At 40.3% G+C, this 20,534-nt stretch overlaps 1 protein-coding gene across 3 annotated transcripts in view; it reads left to right on the top strand.

Annotated features, from left to right (window-relative positions):
- Positions 1–6,894: 6,894 nt before the first annotated feature.
- LOC128030161 (macrophage mannose receptor 1) overlaps positions 6,895–20,534 on the top strand; it is a 40,666-nt gene continuing 27,026 nt past the window's right edge. The window contains exons 1-25 of one of the 3 annotated variants that reach the window (XM_052617658.1): positions 6,895–7,411; positions 7,566–7,949; positions 8,814–8,990; positions 9,161–9,313; positions 9,398–9,511; positions 9,763–9,900; positions 10,261–10,440; positions 10,551–10,708; positions 10,807–10,923; positions 11,015–11,130; positions 11,288–11,436; positions 11,540–11,739; positions 11,856–11,977; positions 12,336–12,408; positions 12,505–12,658; positions 12,774–12,809; positions 12,926–13,092; positions 13,242–13,303; positions 13,395–13,495; positions 13,664–13,806; positions 14,209–14,311; positions 14,538–14,677; positions 14,797–14,841; positions 14,932–15,031; positions 15,142–15,371. In XM_052617658.1, the coding sequence (XP_052473618.1) occupies positions 7,306–7,411; positions 7,566–7,949; positions 8,814–8,990; positions 9,161–9,313; positions 9,398–9,511; positions 9,763–9,900; positions 10,261–10,440; positions 10,551–10,708; positions 10,807–10,923; positions 11,015–11,130; positions 11,288–11,436; positions 11,540–11,739; positions 11,856–11,977; positions 12,336–12,408; positions 12,505–12,658; positions 12,774–12,809; positions 12,926–13,092; positions 13,242–13,303; positions 13,395–13,495; positions 13,664–13,806; positions 14,209–14,311; positions 14,538–14,677; positions 14,797–14,841; positions 14,932–15,031; positions 15,142–15,371 (3,468 nt within the window). In that variant the 5' untranslated portion in view covers positions 6,895–7,305. The remainder of the gene's footprint in view (positions 7,412–7,565; positions 7,950–8,813; positions 8,991–9,160; positions 9,314–9,397; positions 9,512–9,762; positions 9,901–10,260; positions 10,441–10,550; positions 10,709–10,806; positions 10,924–11,014; positions 11,131–11,287; positions 11,437–11,539; positions 11,740–11,855; positions 11,978–12,335; positions 12,409–12,504; positions 12,659–12,773; positions 12,810–12,925; positions 13,093–13,241; positions 13,304–13,394; positions 13,496–13,663; positions 13,807–14,208; positions 14,312–14,537; positions 14,678–14,796; positions 14,842–14,931; positions 15,032–15,141; positions 15,372–20,534) is intronic. The other 2 variants (XM_052617650.1, XR_008187849.1) reach the window with 2 other exon arrangements.

Raw genomic sequence — 20,534 nt, 5'->3', positions numbered from 1 at the left:
GAAACATGTTTCATTTGTTAATCTGGTAATAAAAACAGCCTCTCCAAGACTTGCATAACTTTGAATACTTCCGTTCTCCATTCTACTGTGGTTTATTGCGCACAAGAACCACAGGATCTGGGTGAACGCTTTCTAGTCTTCACTGAAAAAAGAAAAGAAAAGAATGTATAATCGTGCTAAAAGTTTAAAGGGCTTTAAGTTATGCAAGATTAAGTAGCACAAAATAAACTAGATACAAGTAAAAAAGCTCAGAACAGGTCTATCAGAATAGGTGCAAAAATGCACCCTGGTTTGGGTTCTTGTAAAGCACAACCATGCTTTCAACAGACACACTACAGAGGTATTGAGCAAGCAGCAGATACCTGGATCTTACCTCAGTAATGTGTCTGGAGGGAAACTATAGTTTCAAGAAACAATAAATTAACAGAATATGTAAACATAACTATTTAGCAAACTTTGACTATGCTCCTTGGCATGTTAAAGGGCATAGTTTATGCTACTCCAGCTGATAGCTTTCTTTTGGTGTATACAAATCACAAAGGGTAAAAGAGGAAACCCACGACCACTAGTGTAGACCACTAAAATTGTTAGAACAGCACTAACCTCATCACTGCTAAAATCAACACAGCTGTTTTGGCAAATGTTAATGTTATTTTCTATAAGGGAATGTACTGTAAAGGCAGTTTATAAACTATGAAAGGTAGATAATGCATTATGTAAGATGATGTCCTGCTGTGAAAATATATATATATATATATATATATATATATATATATATATATATATATATATATATATATATATATATATATATATATATATGTCATTGTACTATTATAAATTAAATTGTATGACTATATCAATGGAGAGAAAATATGGAATATTTAAACTTGTAAGACAAAATGAACTAGTGAAGACAAAAACGGTGATATAAAATGCATAAAAACTGTACACATAATATACTCCCTTAATCATGCAGAACTTAGATTCTGGAATCCAATTCAGTTGCTATTCAGAATTTTTATTTATCTTTTCAAGTGTTGTAATTTTCATAAAAAATTGAGCAACCCTGAAGTTACACTATCTGTAAACACTATCCAGTCAACATTGTGCAATACACTTAACCACTACGCACAAGACCATCAATGTTAGTCAGGCAGGTTCCCCACTTCTCTTACTTACTGTCCTCTAAGTGTCCCTCCCCGTTCTGCAAACTCAGCACAGAGTGCATAAAAACAGATATGTTTGGAATCACTGTGGTGGAAAGTTAGAGACAGAAATGAATGATTATGAAACACCAGACAAAAAGGAAGTGAAATTTGCTTTCCTCCATCAATCTTCCTTATACTTCATGAGTCAATTCCACAAATCCAAACACATGGAACCACAAAGGCTGACTATCAGTTTGATCAGTGAGGTGACTAGAAAAACTGCAAAGATGGCAAAAAAAGACAGAACAGTTATTTAGAAAACCATTTCAAGGGCATACAATTTTACACACTTGCATAAACAAAATATTTAACATTTGTATAAATTAAATCCTACATATTCTAAAACACAAAAATGACTGACAATCAGCTATTTATATGTTTACATAACTCCTTACAGTTCATATTTTCTGTATTTTCTGTTACAATGAAGATTGTAAGATTGTTGCTGGGATTTGGGATGTGCTCAGCTTCTCAAATAAGGAAAAAAAGTCTAGTAGGCTACAACTCAAAATCATCTGCCCCTCAAGAATGTATTTACAAAACTTGTATCGAGGAACTTTTGTGTAAATGTAAAATTATGGCAATGACCATGATGATAGTCATTATAATCTTCATTATATATTCATTCATTATCAAAGCACATTTGGACTGAGATTATTTAGGAAATAACACTTGCAATCACTCTTGCAATCCACGAGGCCCCAGATAATCACAACCACATTCATAGTAGTATAGGCTGAACAATAACAAGATTGTGAGTGCAATTTAGTTTTTTAAACATTTGAGCAATTTACGTAGGCTATCAGATAAAAACCAACCATACAGATATACATTTCGAGAATCCGCGTCATAATGGAGTGAGAGAAAACGAAATAGCTTTTGAAACTCGTTCATTGTTGCAAACAAAATGCACTTTTGAATGTGAGGTTGCAGTCTAAATTAAACCTATGGAATATTAAATAAATAAATAATCACTTGTACTTCAAAATTCTGATAAGAAACACCACAAACAAATACACATAGCGACAAGTGTCATGCGATCACGACCAAATGACTCTTATGAGTCGGTTCATTTAATGAATCGTTCAAAAAGATGCACAAAACACGTAGCGGTTTTGAATCAAAACAGTTGGTCCTTTCATTCAGCCTGTTAGTCATACTTTCAAATGCCAGTAAATCTTCAGGAAGCGTACTGTAACTGGTATTACACATTTCTTGCGGTTATTGACAGTAATCATATTTGGTTGGCAATGAGACAAGTTTACACAGGCTTTATTCACTGATGAGTACATCATGAGTACACAGAATTATAATGTCCTCTGGCAAAACAGAGACGAAGAACCCATGTAAAAGTGTGTTTGTGCCATATTCCTTTAAATACAGTCATGCCCACAAATATTGGCACCCTTGGCAAATATGATCAAATAAGGCTGTGAAAATTAATCTGCATTGTTAATCCTTTTGATGTTTTATTTGAAAATTTCACAAAAATGTATCCTTTCACTGGATAATAAGAATTCAAAATGGGGGGGAATATCATTATGAAATAAATGTTTTTATCTAATACACATTGGCCACAATTAAGGACACCCTTTTATTGAATTATTTTTTTAAACCTCCATTTGCCAGTTTAACAGCTCAAAACTGTCTCCTATAATGCCTGATGAGGTCAGAGAACACCTGACAAGAGATCAGAGACCATTCCTTCATCCAGAATCACTCCAGACCCCTTCAGATTCCCAGCTTCTCCTCTTCAGTTCACTCCTCTCATTTTCTGTAGATGTCCAGAGATGTCCAGGACCCCCAGCAGAAATATAGGCCCACAACATCAAAAATACAGCCATATATTTAATTGTACACATGGGGTACTTTTTATCCCAGTTTTCACCAAACGCATCTTGAGTGTTTGCTGCTAAAAAGCTCATTTTTAGTTTCATCTGATCATAGAAGCCAGTCCCATTTTAAGTTCCAGTCGTGTCTGATAACTGAATATGCTTTAGTTTGTTTTTGGATGAGCTAGGATAATTTTTCTTGAAACCCTCCCAAACAACATGTGTGTCACAGTTTACGCTGCCGGAAGAAACACGGAGCCGAGGATAAACGAAATAAGGCTTTTAATATATTCAACTCATGGAGCACAGCGGTAGACACACATAAGTGAGTGAGTTAGTAGACCCGACAACACAGAACTGAAAGGACAAGGCTTATGTACAAAGGATAATAGGGAAACACAGGTGGATGGAATCACTAAATTAACCGGGACATGGAACACATGAGGAATAGAATAGACACACCTGGGAACTAATCAAACTAACCACGGAAGACAGAAACTGGGTCACAGGGGCAAAGACACACTAAATGAGTCCACGTATGTGACAGTACTCCCCCCTCCCGGTAGGTGCGTCCTCGCACCGTAGAAACAACCGAGGGAGGCGTGTGTGGGAACTTGGGAGGAGGTTCCGGTGGAGGACAGACTCCCAGGAGGGGGCCAGCAGACGGGAACCACGGAGGAAGGAGTCAGGAGCCAGGGAGGAGACGACGGAGGGAGGATCCAGGGAGGAGACAGGAGCAGGAGGAGCCAGATGGTCCACCAGAGACCAGCCAGGACGGAGATCCAAGGTGGAGTCGATGGTGGGAGGAGCCATGGTGAAGGAGGGGTCGACGACACCAGGGGGCCGACAGGCGGAGACTGCACCGGTGGGTGAGGAGCCCAAGATGGAGCAGCACAGCCGCAGAGCCAGGGTGACGTCGAGGATCCGGAGGGCCTAGGTGGAGCAGAAGGCTCAGGCGACCAAGGCGGAGACGGGGTCCCGGCAGACCGCTGTGGAGCCGGAGTGACCGAGGATGGAGGTGGAACCGGAGGGAAGGAGGAGCCTGACAGAGCCGGAGGGATGGAATGACGAGGTGGAACCAGAGGAGTGGCGTCCCGAGGCGGCGGATGGTCGACGACTGACCAAGGTGGAGCTGGAGGGACGAGGGAGCCCGGTGGAGCAGGTGGGATGACAGGCCACGGTGGAGACGAGGGAGCTAAGAGCCAAGGTGGAGCCGCTGGGTCGAAGGACCGAGGAGGAGTCCAGGGCTCGGAGGCTGGAGGTGGAGACAGGGCCTTAACGCACCAAGGCGGAGCTGGAGACTGGCAGTCCAGCGGCGACCTATCGCGCCCAGATGGCGCGGACTGAGGGTGAGCTGCTGGACTGACTGGCACCAGCAGGGATGATGAGGAACTGGCTGGTCTAGGAGGAGGAGAGAGGAGAAGGATGGGAGGAAGGACAGGAGGATCAGGGCTGGACGGAACCAGTGAAAGTGAAGCAGAGGGACCAGCAGGTCCTGGAGGAGGTGGGAGAGGGAGGCCGGGAGGGAACACAGGAGATACAGAAGATTCAGAGCTGGGCGGAACCAGCGGAGACACAGAATATTCAGAGCTGGGCGGAACCAGCGGAGACACGGAAGATTCAGGGCTGGGCGGAACCAGCGGAGACACAGAAGATTCAGGGCTGGGCGGAACCAGCGGAGAAACAGAAAATTCAGGGCTGGGCGGAACCAGCGGAGACACAGAAGATTCAGAGCTGGGCGGAACCAGCAGAGACACAGAAGATTCAGAGCTGGGTGGAACCAGCGGAGACACAAAAGATTCAGGGCTGGGCGGAACCAGCGTCCATTCCACGAATGCGGTGAAATCCTCCCGAGGACCATCTTCGGGCGACAACGCTCTGCACTTGGAGTTCAGGCTGGTGTTGTAGAAGGTGCAGAGCGCGTCGTCCGGGTAGCTGGTGGCATTAGCTAATAGAAGAAACCGTCTGGTATGGTCCTCGAGAGAACGTCCTTCCTGCTTCAGCAGGTGGATGAGGAATTCGGGGCGATAGAGGGGATCCATAGAAACTAAGAAAAGAAAAGACTGTGAAAAAACGAAAGCAAAACGGAGGGAAAAACACACAGTTTTATACTTTTATTTTTTAGGTCGGGTTTTCTGTCACAGTTTACGCTGCCGGAAGAAACACGGAGCCGAGGATAAACGAAATAAGGATTTTAATATATTCAACTCATGGAGCACAGCAGTAGACACACATAAGTGAGTGAGTTAGTAGACCCGACAACACAGAACGAAAGGACAAGGCTTATGTACAAAGGATAATAGGGAAACACAGGTGGATGGAATCACTAAATTAACCGGGACATGGAACACATGAGGAATAGAATAGACACACCTGGGAACTAATCAAACTAACCACGGAAGACAGAAACTGGGTCACAGGGGCAAAGACACACTAAATGAGTCTACGTATGTGACAATGTGTTGATGTAGGTTCTGTTTGACAATTTTTGTAAAGGTTTTCTGAACCAGAAACTCAACTATTTTCTGCAATTCTCCAGCTGTGATCCTTGGAGAGTCTTTAGCCACTCAAACTGACCTCCTCACCATGCATTAGGACGATATAGACACACGACCTCTTCCAGGCAGTTTTCTAACATTTTCTGTTGATTGGAAATTCTTAATTATTGCCCTGATGGTGGAAATTGGAATGTTTACTGCTCTAGCTCTTTTTTTAAAGCCACTTCACCAATTTTTGAAGCTGAATCATCTTTTGCTGCACATCAGAAATATATTCTTTGGTTTTTCTGATTGTGATGGATGATTAAGGGCATTTGGGCTTTGTTTTCTCTCCACTTTATATTTCTGTGAAACAGGAAGCAATGGCTGGATAATTTCATGTTTATAATCATGCTGGAGTGCTCAATTGTGAATATGAATGGGGATATTCTTCAGAGATATTTTACTCATAAGAATTTCTAGGGGTGCCAATAATTGTGTCCAACGAGTATTTGAGAAAAACATTCATTTCATAATGATATTTCCCCTCTGTTTTAAATTCTTATTATCCAATGAAAGGATACATTCTTGTGAATTTTTTAAATAAAAAATCAAAAGGATTAACAATGCAGATGAATTTTCACAGCCTTTTTTTGATCATATTTGCCAAGGGTGCCAATATTTGTGGGCATGACTGTATACCATGTGATTTGATATTTTACAATAACATGCAAAAAAGTCTTTAATACATTTTATTTATAGCTTGAGTGTCCATATTTCTCTCAATGTTTTCTTCTGTAAATTAATATATTTGTGTCTGAGATCTTTCTGTGAATGTAGCAGATCTGTGGATGTTGAGGGAATAGTTTTTTTTTTTTCTGCCAATTTATAAAGCATGGGATTTGAAAGGCACCAGAAGAGTGTGTTGTTCTCTGATGGGCCAGCAGTTAATCAGTGATTTGTATCTGACAACTGGTTCTCATGTGGCAGAAAGATAGATAGTGACTTCATAACAATGGGTAAATGTTTGCAGAATGAACTAAAATACATCATTGATTGGAGGCAAATATGTGAAAAATGATTTGTAATTATTTATAATTGAATTATAGCATATCATTATTTCATTATAGCATTTAATTAAGCATATTTATATAATTATATATATTTTAATATAACTATTATTTATAAACTAACAGGTGTGTGTCACAGTGTGTGTAAGAGTATCCAACAGTATTAGGGCTGGCTTGACTTTAACATATTTTCTAGCGTGGTAAATTGCTGTCACCACAAGTTTTCTTACAGGATGTCCAGGAACATGAGTACAAGGCATAACAGGAAATTGCTCTGAGACCATAAATTTTAACTAATTCATTCTATTGTTGTGCATGCTGACAGGACAGAACCATTGCTGGGAAGAGGCAATGTCTCAGTGATTTAAGAGGTGACAGTGACTATAGGTTCGACTTCTTCCAGATGGTCTGGCATGAGCAATCATCATGTAGTACCAAAATGATCTGTGTTACTCAAATACTCAAACCAAAAAACAGGTACTCACACCAAAATTTACAAAACTAGCTGACTAAGACCATATTTTCAGTAATTGAGAAGACACCTCATTTCTTTCCGAAGAAGCCATGTGATGTTAGTCTTTCAACAGTTTCGAAGAAAAAGACATGTGACAGGATGTGCTTCTGATTGGAACAATCAAACCAGTTTAAAGGGCAGGTCTGCATAAGCAAAAGTGAGACTGCAGAATCTCAGCCAACAACAGAGGATGCCCCTGGAATGAACCTAGGAACAGCACAAAATATATTTTGGATCAAGATGAAAATAATAGTAACAGTAGTTATATTACTCATATTACATCTATCAAACTGCTTTGCACAGTCAGGTATGTCTTTTTCTTTAATCAAACTGAATAATGAATGAGAATAATATTCATACTTTTTGTATTATTTATTGTGAAAAAATAATTATATATAGTACTTGTGTATATGTGTGTAAATAACTGAATGCTGCATAATCTCATCAATTTTTTTGTGCAGGAGGAAGCTTTCTAATATATAATGTGGATTATAACAAATGCATGTCCAGCTCCCTGGAACGGCTTTCCACCTGTGACCCACACAGTAACCCACAACAGTTTCGCTGGGCTTCAAAAAATCGCATTTTGAACACATTCACAAAGAAATGCCTTGGGGTAGGAAGTAAAACAGTGGGCAAAAAACTGCAGTGGCTGATTTGTGAAGATGACAATGATCTGCAGAAGTGGGAATGCCACAGTGATACATTACTTGGTCTGAAGAACGAGTCTCTGTTTCTGGCTGTTAATGATAACGGTGTGCCAGTGATCTCAAAAGACACTGGAACGAAGAGCAGATGGACAATTCAAGGAACACTAAACAATATTTGCTCTAAGCCTTATGAAGGTATGTGTCTATTGAACTTACAGTGAAAGTGACGATGCATTTTTTTTCTCTCTTCATGCAAATCTCTGTTATTCAGTTAGGAAGTAAAAAATAACACTTATTTTAAACAATTATAAATTCAAAACTGTGTGTGAAGTCTCAAGTTGCATAAAATGACTTAGCTTGTTTGTCTAAAGTTTTCCAGTAGTTCAGAGGCTATTACGTAAACAGCTTAGGCTAGTCTTCCAAGTTAGTCATCTGTTTTTTTCTTTTCTTTTCTTAAGACTAGTCATATCTTTTTTTTTCAAGTCAGTTGCATAAAAGAATAGATTTAAATCTGAATAGTAAGACCAATTTTTCCTCAGTTTGGTAAGTCTGAATAGTGGTAATGTTTACGTGTAACTGGCCCCTGGATGCAATCACAAAAAAAAAAAAAAAAGGTTTAAAAAAAACAAAATCAAAACATTGCAAAGCACCATTGAAACCTGTGTACAGTAGCTGCAGGGGTACTGCTACACATCTCTTTATAATAGTTATAATAATCAATGGCTGCATCCATTTTTGGATATTTTCCTAATATTTCCAAATCCCTTTCTCATAATGGGACCCTCTTGTTGTTATATACCACCCTTGATACCAATGCAACTGATTTATTATATCACTTTTTGAGTAGAAAGTGATTTCCAACATTAATCAGCTTAATTCCATTTAATTCCATGGTATTTAGTATTTAACTGAATGATTAAATTAATATTTTATAATTTTATTGCAAATGTAATTGTGCATTTCATTTTATTCGAAATGTAATGCTTTTGTGCATAATCGCAAGCACTGTAAATGATGGTTCAAATAACTGATCTACAAACTCTACATTTTAATTTACAGAATTTTATACCATTGATGGAAATGCATTTGGGCGCCCATGTCAGTTTCCTTTTCTCTATGAGAAAAAATGGTATGCAGATTGTACCAAAATTGATGAACACAATCAACGTCTATGGTGTTCTGTTGAGACAGACTACAGTGTTAATCAGCTGTGGGGCTACTGCCCAACGCGTGACAGTAGGTTCATTTCTCATTTACTTTATATTTCAAATGTTGCCTGCATGATAAATATTAAATATTTAAGACTGCAATTGTTACTTGTCCATCACTGAAGGCTAAACTAATAACATATATTCCAACAATGAAAAATTGGCATGCACATACTGATGATAAGTGGTGATTTGCAGATGCATTCTGGGTCAAACATCCTCTGACAAACGTCTATTACCAAGTGAATAGTGGGTCAGCCCTGACATGGTACCAGGCTAGAAAGAGCTGCCAGCAGCAAGGAGCAGAGCTGCTGAGTGTCTCTGAACCTCACGAACACACCTTTGTAGCAGGTACAGTCCCATCAAAAAAATTCTCTGAATGAAACTGTTCATCATTACATGCACTAATGTAACATTGATAACATTATTATCTAGGAATTGTTCAGAGTACTTCAAATGCACTATGGACGGGACTGAATAAATTAGATGTCACCAGTGGATGGCAATGGAGCAATGCCCAGCCATTACGTTATCTGAAATGGCTCAGTGGTAAGAACATCTTTCAGTCAAAGGATTCAGTCTCATTGAATTAGTGTAGCTTAACTTGAAGAGCACAATACAACAACACTAGTTTGATTCCCAGGGAAAAAACAAACAGACAAAAATAAATATGTACTTCAATAAATGTAAATGCAGCATGACATGGGAGACCTTCATTTTTCCTTGATTCACCATATCCTAAATAATTTGACTCAATGACTAATACTTGACTGAAATGATAATTTCTCTCTTTATTGAAGGATACCCAACCACACAACCAGGCTACAGTTGTGGAGTCCTGAAAAATGCTTTTGGTTCTGAATGGTCAAATGAACCTTGTTCTGAAAAACATGGATATGTCTGCCAAAGAGGCCATTCTGTTCCTATTGTTCCACCAGGTAGGCTTCCCAGTCACTCTTTCTTTCATATAACAACGGTTCTCAAACTGTGGGACTAGAGTTAGTAAGTCAAGCAGTGTCCAAAAATAAAAATAAAAACATATAGCATTATTTGAGTCAGATCATTTAACTCATTCACTCTTGAATCAGTATGAGTTGTTCTCATACATTTGACTCCCTTATTGAACTGCATGTCAGTGCATTATTAACCTACTTCAATATGGGTTGTAATGATGTGTTTTTAATGGGTGTTGAGTTTGATTACACCTCTTGAAGTGTGTACTAGCATTAAAAAGTTTAGGAACTTCTACCATACTGTATATGATGTTGGCAATTTGTTATCTTTGTCATTTTGGACAGTGGTGGACACTGGCTTTTGCCATAGCCCCTGGATTCCATATTCAAGCAACTGTTATCTCCTTCATCGCACCAAGAAAACATGGCTGGAGGCACGAGACTCCTGTCTGCGGGAAGGAGGAGACCTGCTGAGTATTCTCAGCAGAGAAGAGCAAAGCTTTGTCATCACACAGCTCGGATACTGTACGTTTTGATGATCAGAATATTTTTTTTTACAGTGCTGTTGCAAGAAAAGGTATGGGCGTCACCCCTATATGAGGTTGCTAGTTGATCATCTACATCTTTATTTTCAGCGAAAACAGACGAGCTTTGGATTGGTTTCAATGACCGTAAAACGCAGATGCTGTTTGAGTGGAGTGACCAATCTAGCGTTCCCTTTGCCTCATGGGAGGTGAGTGAGCCGAGCCACAGTGCTGTCCATGCAGAGGACTGCGTGTTAATGAGAGGAGAGGTAAGAACTTTATATGTATATTTTGCATGTTATTTGAGAAGGAATCTTAATTCTAGTTGTCTTTCTCATAGCATTATTAATGACTGTTTCACATTTAGGAGGGAAAGTGGGCTGATGATATTTGTGAAAATAAGTATGGATTCATCTGTAAGAAGAAGTCCAGCTCCAGAGCCTCAAATAATGATACAGTTGTCACAAGCCCCGGATGCAAAACAGTACGTAATTGTGTGATTAGAAAAGGACCTAATGTCTTGGTCATCACGTGGTGAAATAGGTTTACTGACAGCTCTCTTATTTTTTGAAAAGGGTTGGACCAGGTATGGGTACTACTGCTACATGGCCGGACCTGAGTCCAAGACCTTTGAAGAAGCAAAACAGATGTGTGAAAAAGCTGATTCTCAAATGGTTGATATTTCATCCAGGTCTGATCGCTTCTGTAGTTACATGTTTTCTGTCTTTTCTACCTCCTTACTACATTGGCTAAAATCTTAAAGCAATAAAAATTACAACTTTTTTAAATGTTTCCAGTGTCATTTTCTGCCTTACAAAAGGCTTAATCTCTTTGTTTATCCTCATTAGAATAGAAAATGCATTCCTCGTTAGTGTAGTTGGAGCACGACCAGAGCAGTATTTCTGGATTGGGTTGTCTAATCAGAAGGATCCGCATACTTTTGAATGGACCAACACTAAGAAAGTCTCATTTACTCATTTCAATGCTGGGATGCCAGGTACTGTACTCAATGTCAATGAAATAATTTTGTTTCTGAATTCTCATAATTACACTCCTATATTTTAGAAAGTCTTTTTGCTTTCAAAAAAAATAAAAATCAGGAAGAAAACAAGGCTGTGTTGCCATGACGACTGGAATTGTTGCTGGGCTTTGGGATGTGATCAGCTGCTCAAATAAGGAAAAATACATCTGCAAGCAGAAAGCTGATGGACTAGTAACAACTCCAGCCCCACCAACCACACCTGCTATAAGCTGTCCCGAAGAATGGACGCCACTTGTGTCTAGAGATTTTTGTGTCAAGGTAAAATGGTCTTTTAAGACTATTTTCATGTTAAGTTTTGGGTCAATTTAAAACAAAATAAAAGAGATTGTAGAATATTTCCAAACATATTACTGATTATCTTGTCTTTCTGGTAGCATTTTAATGTACCTATGAGCGAAATGAAGACTTGGGATGAAGCTCTTGACTTCTGCCAAGAGCTTGGTGGTGATCTCCTGAGCATCCAGCATGAGGCTGATATTCCTTGGAAACAAGGAGGGTAATATCTCTCATTCCTTTTGCATAATGACAGCTGATGAATGTCCAGCTAATGGACAAACATGTTTCACTTGTATGACAAAACCACATGATCAATAACATGTTTCAGTAACATGACTCTTCAGGCATTGACGATCATAATCCACAATAATTACCCACAATTAAGCCACAAACATTTTCCAAATATTTGCATATAGATGTCAATGAATGTCATATTTGGCTGAGTCTCATTGTTGTTGTGTTTTTGTATTCCTTGCCATTATTTTGATAAACTGGAAAAAATACAGTGTTTGAGCAAAAAAGTCACATGACTGAAAAAGATGAATGCATAAATTACAACTATGTGGTTTTGCTTGTAGAGTGTATCCAGCATGGATTGGTTACAGAATGTACGATCCGTCTGTGGGTTTTGTGTGGAGTGATGGTTCTTCGGTGAGTTCACAAAGAATTTGTTAAAAAAAACAATAAATACTAAATAGAATTCACAGGGGATGTAATTTAGGTTTTTCAAAATCTGCTCTGTTTTAGTCATCCTTTCAAAGCTGGGCTAGTGATGAACCAAACAATCTGAACAACATTGAAAACTGTGTTGAAATGAGAATTTCACTCTGGGACAGTGATGGAGCGTGGAATGATGTGAACTGTCAAGACAGAAAGGACTGGTACTGTCAAATCCGAAAAGGTACATATCAGTCTGGCAAAAGTCTAATTCTACCATCACTGGATCAAAAAGACAGTACTGTTTTTTCAATTTTAATTGAATAAATGACAGCTAATTGCTTCACTTTGTTTTTAAGGAAAGATACCAAAGGAAGTAAATATTACAGGTCAAGGTAAGTCAGTTGTACAAACAATTTTTGTGTGTGTGTGTATGTGTGTTTTCATCTTGTCACACTGATGGAGTAAAATAAGAACTTGAATTAAAAACGTTTATTTATTTTTATTTAAGTTTATAATGAAACAGAGGATGGTTGGATACTATTCCGAGGTAGCCAGTACTATGTGTCCCAGTACACATCACTTTCTATGCACGATGCTCGGACATTCTGTAGGAAATCACACGCCGATCTTGTGGTTATCAATGATGAGGCTGAGCGGGTGTTCATTTGGCATCAGGTACGAGGGCTGAGTTACACTTTCTGGCAGCATATTGTGGTCCATATATCACACAAAATGCATCTTTGTATCATTTGTTATTCTGAATAGGTTTTATACCACATTTAATTTACTGACTCAGTGTAGTGCTTATTTTCTGTGTGTTGCAGGCTAAGAATTCGCACAATGAATTTATCATTGGTTTGACAGTTGATCTGGATGGAACTTACCAGTAAGTTTAAAGAATGCAACCAGCATTCTATATTCCCTTACAAAAGGACAAATAAACAAATACATTTTTTTTTTATTATATATCTATAAAGGTGGATGGATGGGTCCCCTGTAGTATTTCAAGCTTGGGAAGAAAATCAGCCTGCTTTTAAAAACAGTGAGGAAAGATGTGTGAAGATGACCACATCTCAAGGTACATCATATCTTCTGATCTGTTAATATGGTGGATACTGTATAATTAGTGGAATGTGTTACTGACCACTGAAAAATTTGGTGCAGAAAATGTTTCTAATGTGTGATCAAATCAGTGTTGATACATTTGATTAATTACATTAAACAAAAAGCATTTTGATCGTTACAGGACTCTGGGAAACTATTAACTGTGGAGATGAATATAATTTTTTTTGTAAGCGAAGTGGGTCACCTACAGTAAACAGCACAGTGGCCCCTACACAACAGCCTAAAGGAGGCTGTGCTCCTGAGTGGAAACACTTCAAAGGAAAAGTAATTATAATTATATTCTAAAATTATGAAGAAAAAAAAAAAAAAAAAAAAAAAAAAAAAAAAAAAAAAAATATATATATATATATATATATATATATATATATATATATATATATATATATATATATATTCTAATTATAATAATGTGATAAATATCATAAAAGTATACCTTCAAGTTTTACATGTTGATATTTTTAGAGTTTATATAGTTTTTGTCATTCTGCATTAATTCTATAACTCAATGAAATAAACTTGTTTCACAGCAAAATCAGATCTCACTGAATAAAGCTGTGCTTAATAAAATTTATTAAAATGTGTTTTTGCAATGCTGTAACTGATTTTACAATGAAACATTTGTGAAACTGTGTCATGAAGAATCATCATTTATATAACACATTTTAGTGCTACAATGTGAAGGAAGAATTGAAAACATGGACAGAAGCGAGAGGATACTGCAGAGAGCTTGGTGGAGATCTGGCATCTATTCTGAATAAACAACAACAAGGTAAAAGCTTTGTGATAGTTCAGTTAATGAATTAGACAAGAGGTTTCTTGCTCAGAACTCAAATAAATTAAAATGTGACATTAATCTAGAACTCCTGTATCTTGATTAGAAAGATTTTTAATATGTTATTATTATTATTATTATTATCTTTTTAGCTACATTTGCACATTGACATGATCATTATCAGACACTCTATGTTTTATTTATTACATTATATGTGCTGCAGCCTTTTTAAGCACAATAATTAGAGAGAAAACCACAGACTTATGGATTGGATTCAGCAATTTGGCAAATGGGAGGTTCAAGTGGACAGATGGGAGTAATGTTCAATTCACCGAGTGGGCCAAAGGAGAACCTCAAACCTATGTATGGACATTTATAAGTGTTTAAAACATTTAAAAACATTTGTAGCTTAATAAATTTCACATTTAACCTGAAGATGTTTTGGTATGACTATGGACTGTTTATATTATTTTCACTCACAGTGGCATTCATACTATTGGACAAAATATCACCATTCAGATGAACAGGTATTCCCTAATAAACTGAGATTATAAATAAATAGTATTGTTTTTAGTGATAAAAGTAATGGCTTTAATAGATGTTTATTTTTCAAACAGGAATGTGTTTTTATGGGCAAGAGTTCAAGCTCTGAATTTGGCAAGTGGGTGGCAACTGACTGTAATTCTACTCACGGTTTTATCTGCAGTCGTGATGTTGGTGAGTTTAGCTGAACCAAGTGACGGACTTGCAGAGAAATTGTAGATGTTTTGCAGACTTTTACCACTCTTCAAATTTTGCTTCCACTGTGTCATTTTTCACATGTTCAGATCCTGGTATTGCCCCAGTGCCGACTGGAATTCCTAAAACCTTTGTCAAGCTTGGAAATTCATCTTTCAAAGTGATTCAAGAGAACCTAACGTGGAGTGAAGCAAACCGTCGCTGTGAGGCAGAGGGGGCTCATCTGGCCAGCATTCGGGATTTGATAACACAAGCTTACCTCGAGTTGCAGGTCTATAGGGCCAAACAGCCCATGTGGATCGGTCTCAGCAGTGTACAGGTAATGCACCCGAGTGAGAAAGGGAAGGTCATGGCATTGCAATTAATAGGAATATTCAGTCACCCTTATGTGTTTCTTTGTTCTGTGGAACACAAAGTGAGATGTTTGGGAGAATGTACAGGCTGCTCATTGCCATACAGAGAAAGTCAATGATTACAAGGGCTGTCAAAATCCAAAAAAACGTCACAGGTTACGAATGTAACCATGGTTCCCTGAGAGGGAACGAGACCCTGCGTCCTCTGAAGGGACACTATGGAGAACACCTCGTCGTGACCCGTGTCTGAAGCATACTTTGAAAAACGCCAATGTGTTGGCTGGCGACAGCCTCTGACGTTGCTTATCTTCTTTGTGAAGCTTGCGTCCGAAGCATGGCAGGGAGCTAGAGGACGCAGTGTCTCGATCCCTCTCAGGGAACCATGGTTACATTCGTAACCTGAGACGTTCCCTGTCAAGGGAACTTCGAACTGCGTCCTCTGAAGGGACACTATGGGGAACAGTATACCCACCAGGCCCGGCTCCACGGGGGGGCCAGGGTGGGCCTGGCCCACCCAATCAGAGGCTTGGCCCACCCTGGCCCCACACCACATAACAGCCAATCACAAAATTAGTGCGATATTCAATTCAGCTCCAGATACGTTTTTTTCTCATTTCTGCCCAATCCCCTCTTTTTTTCCCTCCGAGACAGACAGACTTAGCTCAAGCTCATTCACTTCGCAACCTTTGAGGTAAACGGACGTGCTGAATTATAAAGCAATAAACGACAGTAACAGCCAATTAATTGTATTATAACTGTTAGTGGCCTCAATTAGCACATTATAGTACCCTAATAAGTGGCCTGAATATTCTGTAGATCGCGATGTAAATTACGCGGGGGACGCGTCCCCCCCACTTATAATATCATGGAAATTTGCCCCCTGCACTTTTTCAGTCAAATGTGTTCGCATAGATGTTTTAAAGAGCTGGTGTAAATAAATATAGATTTAAACTCAAAGAGACAGGATAGTCTGCGCATGACCTGATATTTTATTCGGACCCAGAAGCGCTAAACTCTCCTGCAGTGTGTGTTTCATTCGTACTCGAAGCCGGAGCGCGCTCTCGCGCAGAAAAGTCATATCAGGAAACTCCAGCTATCGCTATATGAAAACAGTTGTTTTGACAGAAGAACTGAAACTTTTGGAAACACGAAGACATTAATATACGATGGGGACAATATATGGTTTTTCAAGTAATCTCCAGCAGGTGATACATACAGTATATCAACAGAACAGTGCTAACTGACATAGATTTATTAGCCTACAGTATAGAGACTATTCTGCCTTATTATGTGATAAATAAGTGTTTGTAGTATATTTAAAAAAATCTTTATTTTTTGTTATTGTCAAGCAGTTATAGATTTCTAAGCAAATTAAAAGCTAGAAATTAGAGAATATTTAAAGTTGCCTATAGTATCCACTACCAGTCAAGTCTCTTCTGTTCACCAAGCCTGGATTTATTTGATCCAAAGTACAGAAAAACAGTAAACTGAAATATTTTTACTAGACTATTTAAAATAACTGTTTCCTATTTGAATATATTTCAAAATGTAATTTATTGAGATTTTAAAGCTTGCTAAATAAAAGTATTCATATCTATAATTTCTTTTCCAAAAAATCTATATTTTTGAATGATATACTCTAAAAATTCCAAATAGAAAATAGTTATTTTAAATAGTAAAAACTTGTAAAACTTTTACTGTACGTGGGATCAAATAAATGCAGGCTTGGTGACAGTGAGTAAGATTGCATAGCTGTGGGACTTTTTGCCAAGTTGTTTTAATACACGTTGGAAAAAGATAAATACCTGGCTGACATTACATCAGGTATCCCACAAAATGCAAAGTAAACTTCCAAAACCATCCAGAATGAAGTGATTGAAATTTTGGCATCCATGGTTCTGAACTACTAAATAGTTCCAAAATATGTACAAAACATAAAAAAGGAAGAAAACAAACACAACAATAACAAACAACCCTAACAATTGCCTTAAATATATGAAATTAAAACTATATAAATAGACATGTGAGATCAAAGCATTTAAAAGAACCCCCCTAACCCCCCCCCCCCCCCCAATCCGACCGGCCCACCTGGAATATCATTTGGCCCACCTTTCATCTCATATCTGGAGCCGGGCCTGATACCCACGCCGCCATGCTGAGAGGAGTGCAGGCCAGAATCATGGCAAACACTAAGTACCAACTCTACCATTTCACCGGGAGTCGCCCCTGAGACGGTTTGATGGCTGTCCGTGACATTATCCCTTATGGCCAAAGGCCTAAGCTACATACCCAACTTACCTGTGGGGCCTCGGCCCGGGGTAGAGCTGAAGGCTTGGAATCACGAAAGATTCCTTTAATGGGATACGGCTAGCACTGTCTATTACCAAGTCTTGCCTGTCACAAAGGAGGGGCTCTCGTGGCACTCTGATAGACCAGCTCGTAAATGGAATGGCCCGGGAGCAGAGCAATTGGAGGACGGAACGTACAGATGAAGCCTCAGCCACACCTGTACCATGGCGTCCAGCCCCAATAGAGCTGGATGAGTCAGAGGAAGCAAGAGGGGATAGTGCGATGCTCTCTCGAGCAGCAAAAACGATCCACCCAAATCTGGCCAACCTTTCCAACTCTGCTTCAACACCTTGGTGCGAAGGCGCCATTCCGAGCCTCAGCCCCTGCTTCAGCAGGATGTCTGCTCTCACAGTGCATCTCAAAACAGTATGTAGTACTGGAGCGCTCTGAAGAAAAAAATGAGAATTCAGTCTCCCATGAGAGGAGGAGTCTGAGCTCCGAGCTCCGAGCAGCATGCTCATAGGCGACCCTTTCAGAAAAGGGGAGCGCTGCTAACTACCATGAGAATAGCCCACACAGCCCCCCATGTTGAGGGGCAGTGCTTGAGGTGTATAACAAAGACACACTGGTTGAATGAAGCCCAAGGAACCTCGGGGCTAATCATCTTAAGAAAGGGAACGAAGCGGAGCGCGTAACCCTTATTGTACAGGATTTCAGAAAGTGCACAAAGCGTTAACGTGCACACTGACCACCATGTGGTTTTGAGAAAGTACACAGACTTAGCGTGTGTACTGAAAGGTTACCTGACAACCACAGTATGTGGGAGCTCACCTTTAGAGAGACCTGTGAAGCCTACTATCTGATAACCACAATATGTGGGAGTTCACCTACAGAGAGGCCTACAGAGGCCTACTACCTGTTACCAGATAACCACCTCAGTGGAAACTGAAAGTAATATGGAAGTCGACTCCAGGGATGCCTGGTGAGGCCTACTACCTGACAACCTCAAACTGTGGGAGCTCACCATCAGAGAAGCCTGGTGAAGCCTACTACCTGATAACAACAATATGTGGGAGTCCACACAGCCCCTCATGTTGAGGGAAGCGATGCTTGAGGTGTATAACAAATACACACTGGTTGAATGAAGCCCATGGACCCCAGGGCTAATCATTTTCAGAAAGGGAACGAAGCGGAGCGTGTAACCCCTACCATACAGGATTTGAGACAGTGCGCAAAGTGTTCACGTGCACACTGACCACCATGTGGTTTTGAGAAAGTACACAAGCTTAATGTGTGTACAGAAAGGTTCCCAAGCATTGCAGCGGCACTGGATCGCACGGGAGAGGCGAGCTCCACCCTCAATCGAGGGGAGCATCACCTGAGGCAGTACATACAGAAGGACTCCGTAACTACCTCCCCGGATGCGTCAAGCGGCCAGGCGGCCCCTCAGGGTGACCTGGCTGGACATCCATGAAATTCCCTGCAGTGCTGTGCCAATTCTGATGATCAGCCAGGCTCTGTAAAGGAAACTCACAGAGTTTGTTAGTAGACATATAACCACCAGCAACATAACACCCATAAGCAGGTAAAGCAAGGGTTATGTATTCATCCACCTTCCTGTACTGGAGTCCCGCTTGCGGGGCGCCCCCTTCTGGTCCGGACGGTCAGTAAGGCGGTTACTATGAACATAGAACCAACCAAAACATCATAGGTCCAGGAAAAGAGACTGTTATGTGAAAAACTTTCCACCTAACCTCGATCAGGTGGAGAGCTGGTGGCTACAGGGGAATTAGGCAGGGGAGGATAAAAACAGAAGTTAAAACAGAGGTAAAAAAACATCCGGAGCTACTAGGTATTGCTCTGAACTGGGCGAGGATGCTGCCTCGTCTGAATCACATCCCTCAGACCCTGCTTACCTCTCCGTGACCCGCGGTTCCTCTTGCCCCTGCCCTTAGGCGGGGGAGGAGCGCGAGCCGCAACACTAGCCTTCTGCGCCCGTCTACGATCCTCAGATTGAGATGGGCCAGGACCCCTTTGTTGTTCAAGCTCGGACCTGGACCTTCGCGGAATTAAGGATTTAAGGGCCATCTCGACGGAGGTACCGAAAAGCTCAGAAGGCGAGACCGGAGCATCGAAAAGAAACCCCCTTTCTTCCCTCCCGATGTCTGCCAGGTTCACCCACTGATGTCTCTCCATTACCACCATGGCCGCCATAGACCTGCCCATGGCGGAAGTGGAGCCTGCTTGCTTGGAAGCCCAGAGAGAGAGGTCTGTGGTGTGGCGCAGCTCGGCTACCTGGTCAGGTGAAAGGCCTTCGCCTGTATCCAGGTCCTTCAGCAGGTCAGCCTGGTAAGTCTGAAGCACTGCCATTGTGTGCAACGAAGCCACAGCCTGATCTGCTGCCACATATGATTTGCCATATAAGCAGGATTTATCCTGGAGGGGCTTAGATGGCAAAGAGGGAGATTTAAGAGAGGACGTTTCACCCACAGAGAGATAGCTAGCCAGCGTCTCTTCTACAGGGGGCATCCTCTCATAGCCGGGCATGCCCTCGATATTAGCATAACTCGTATGCTGAAACCACTGGATGTGAGAGGAAAACGGCCTCTTCCATTCCTTTTCGACTTCTGCATGCAAGTCAGGCAAGAATGGAAGGCTCACCTGGGCTGAAGGGCTATGGTCAGACAAATAACGCTCATCGAGGCGACCTCGTTACATTACCTTTCTGGCATGCTTCCATGGCAAGTCTAATTTTGCCGTGGCGTGATCCATAACCTCTAACAGCTCCTCATACGCAGGGCAGGAGGATTGAGAAGGCTCAGCCTCAGCTTCTTCGCCAC

Source organism: Carassius gibelio, chromosome A2 (assembly GCF_023724105.1).
Source record: "Carassius gibelio isolate Cgi1373 ecotype wild population from Czech Republic chromosome A2, carGib1.2-hapl.c, whole genome shotgun sequence".
Classification (NCBI taxonomy): domain Eukaryota; kingdom Metazoa; phylum Chordata; class Actinopteri; order Cypriniformes; family Cyprinidae; genus Carassius; species Carassius gibelio.
The sequence above is the reverse complement of the archived record's forward strand: the minus strand, read 5'-3'. Positions and strand labels throughout refer to the sequence as shown.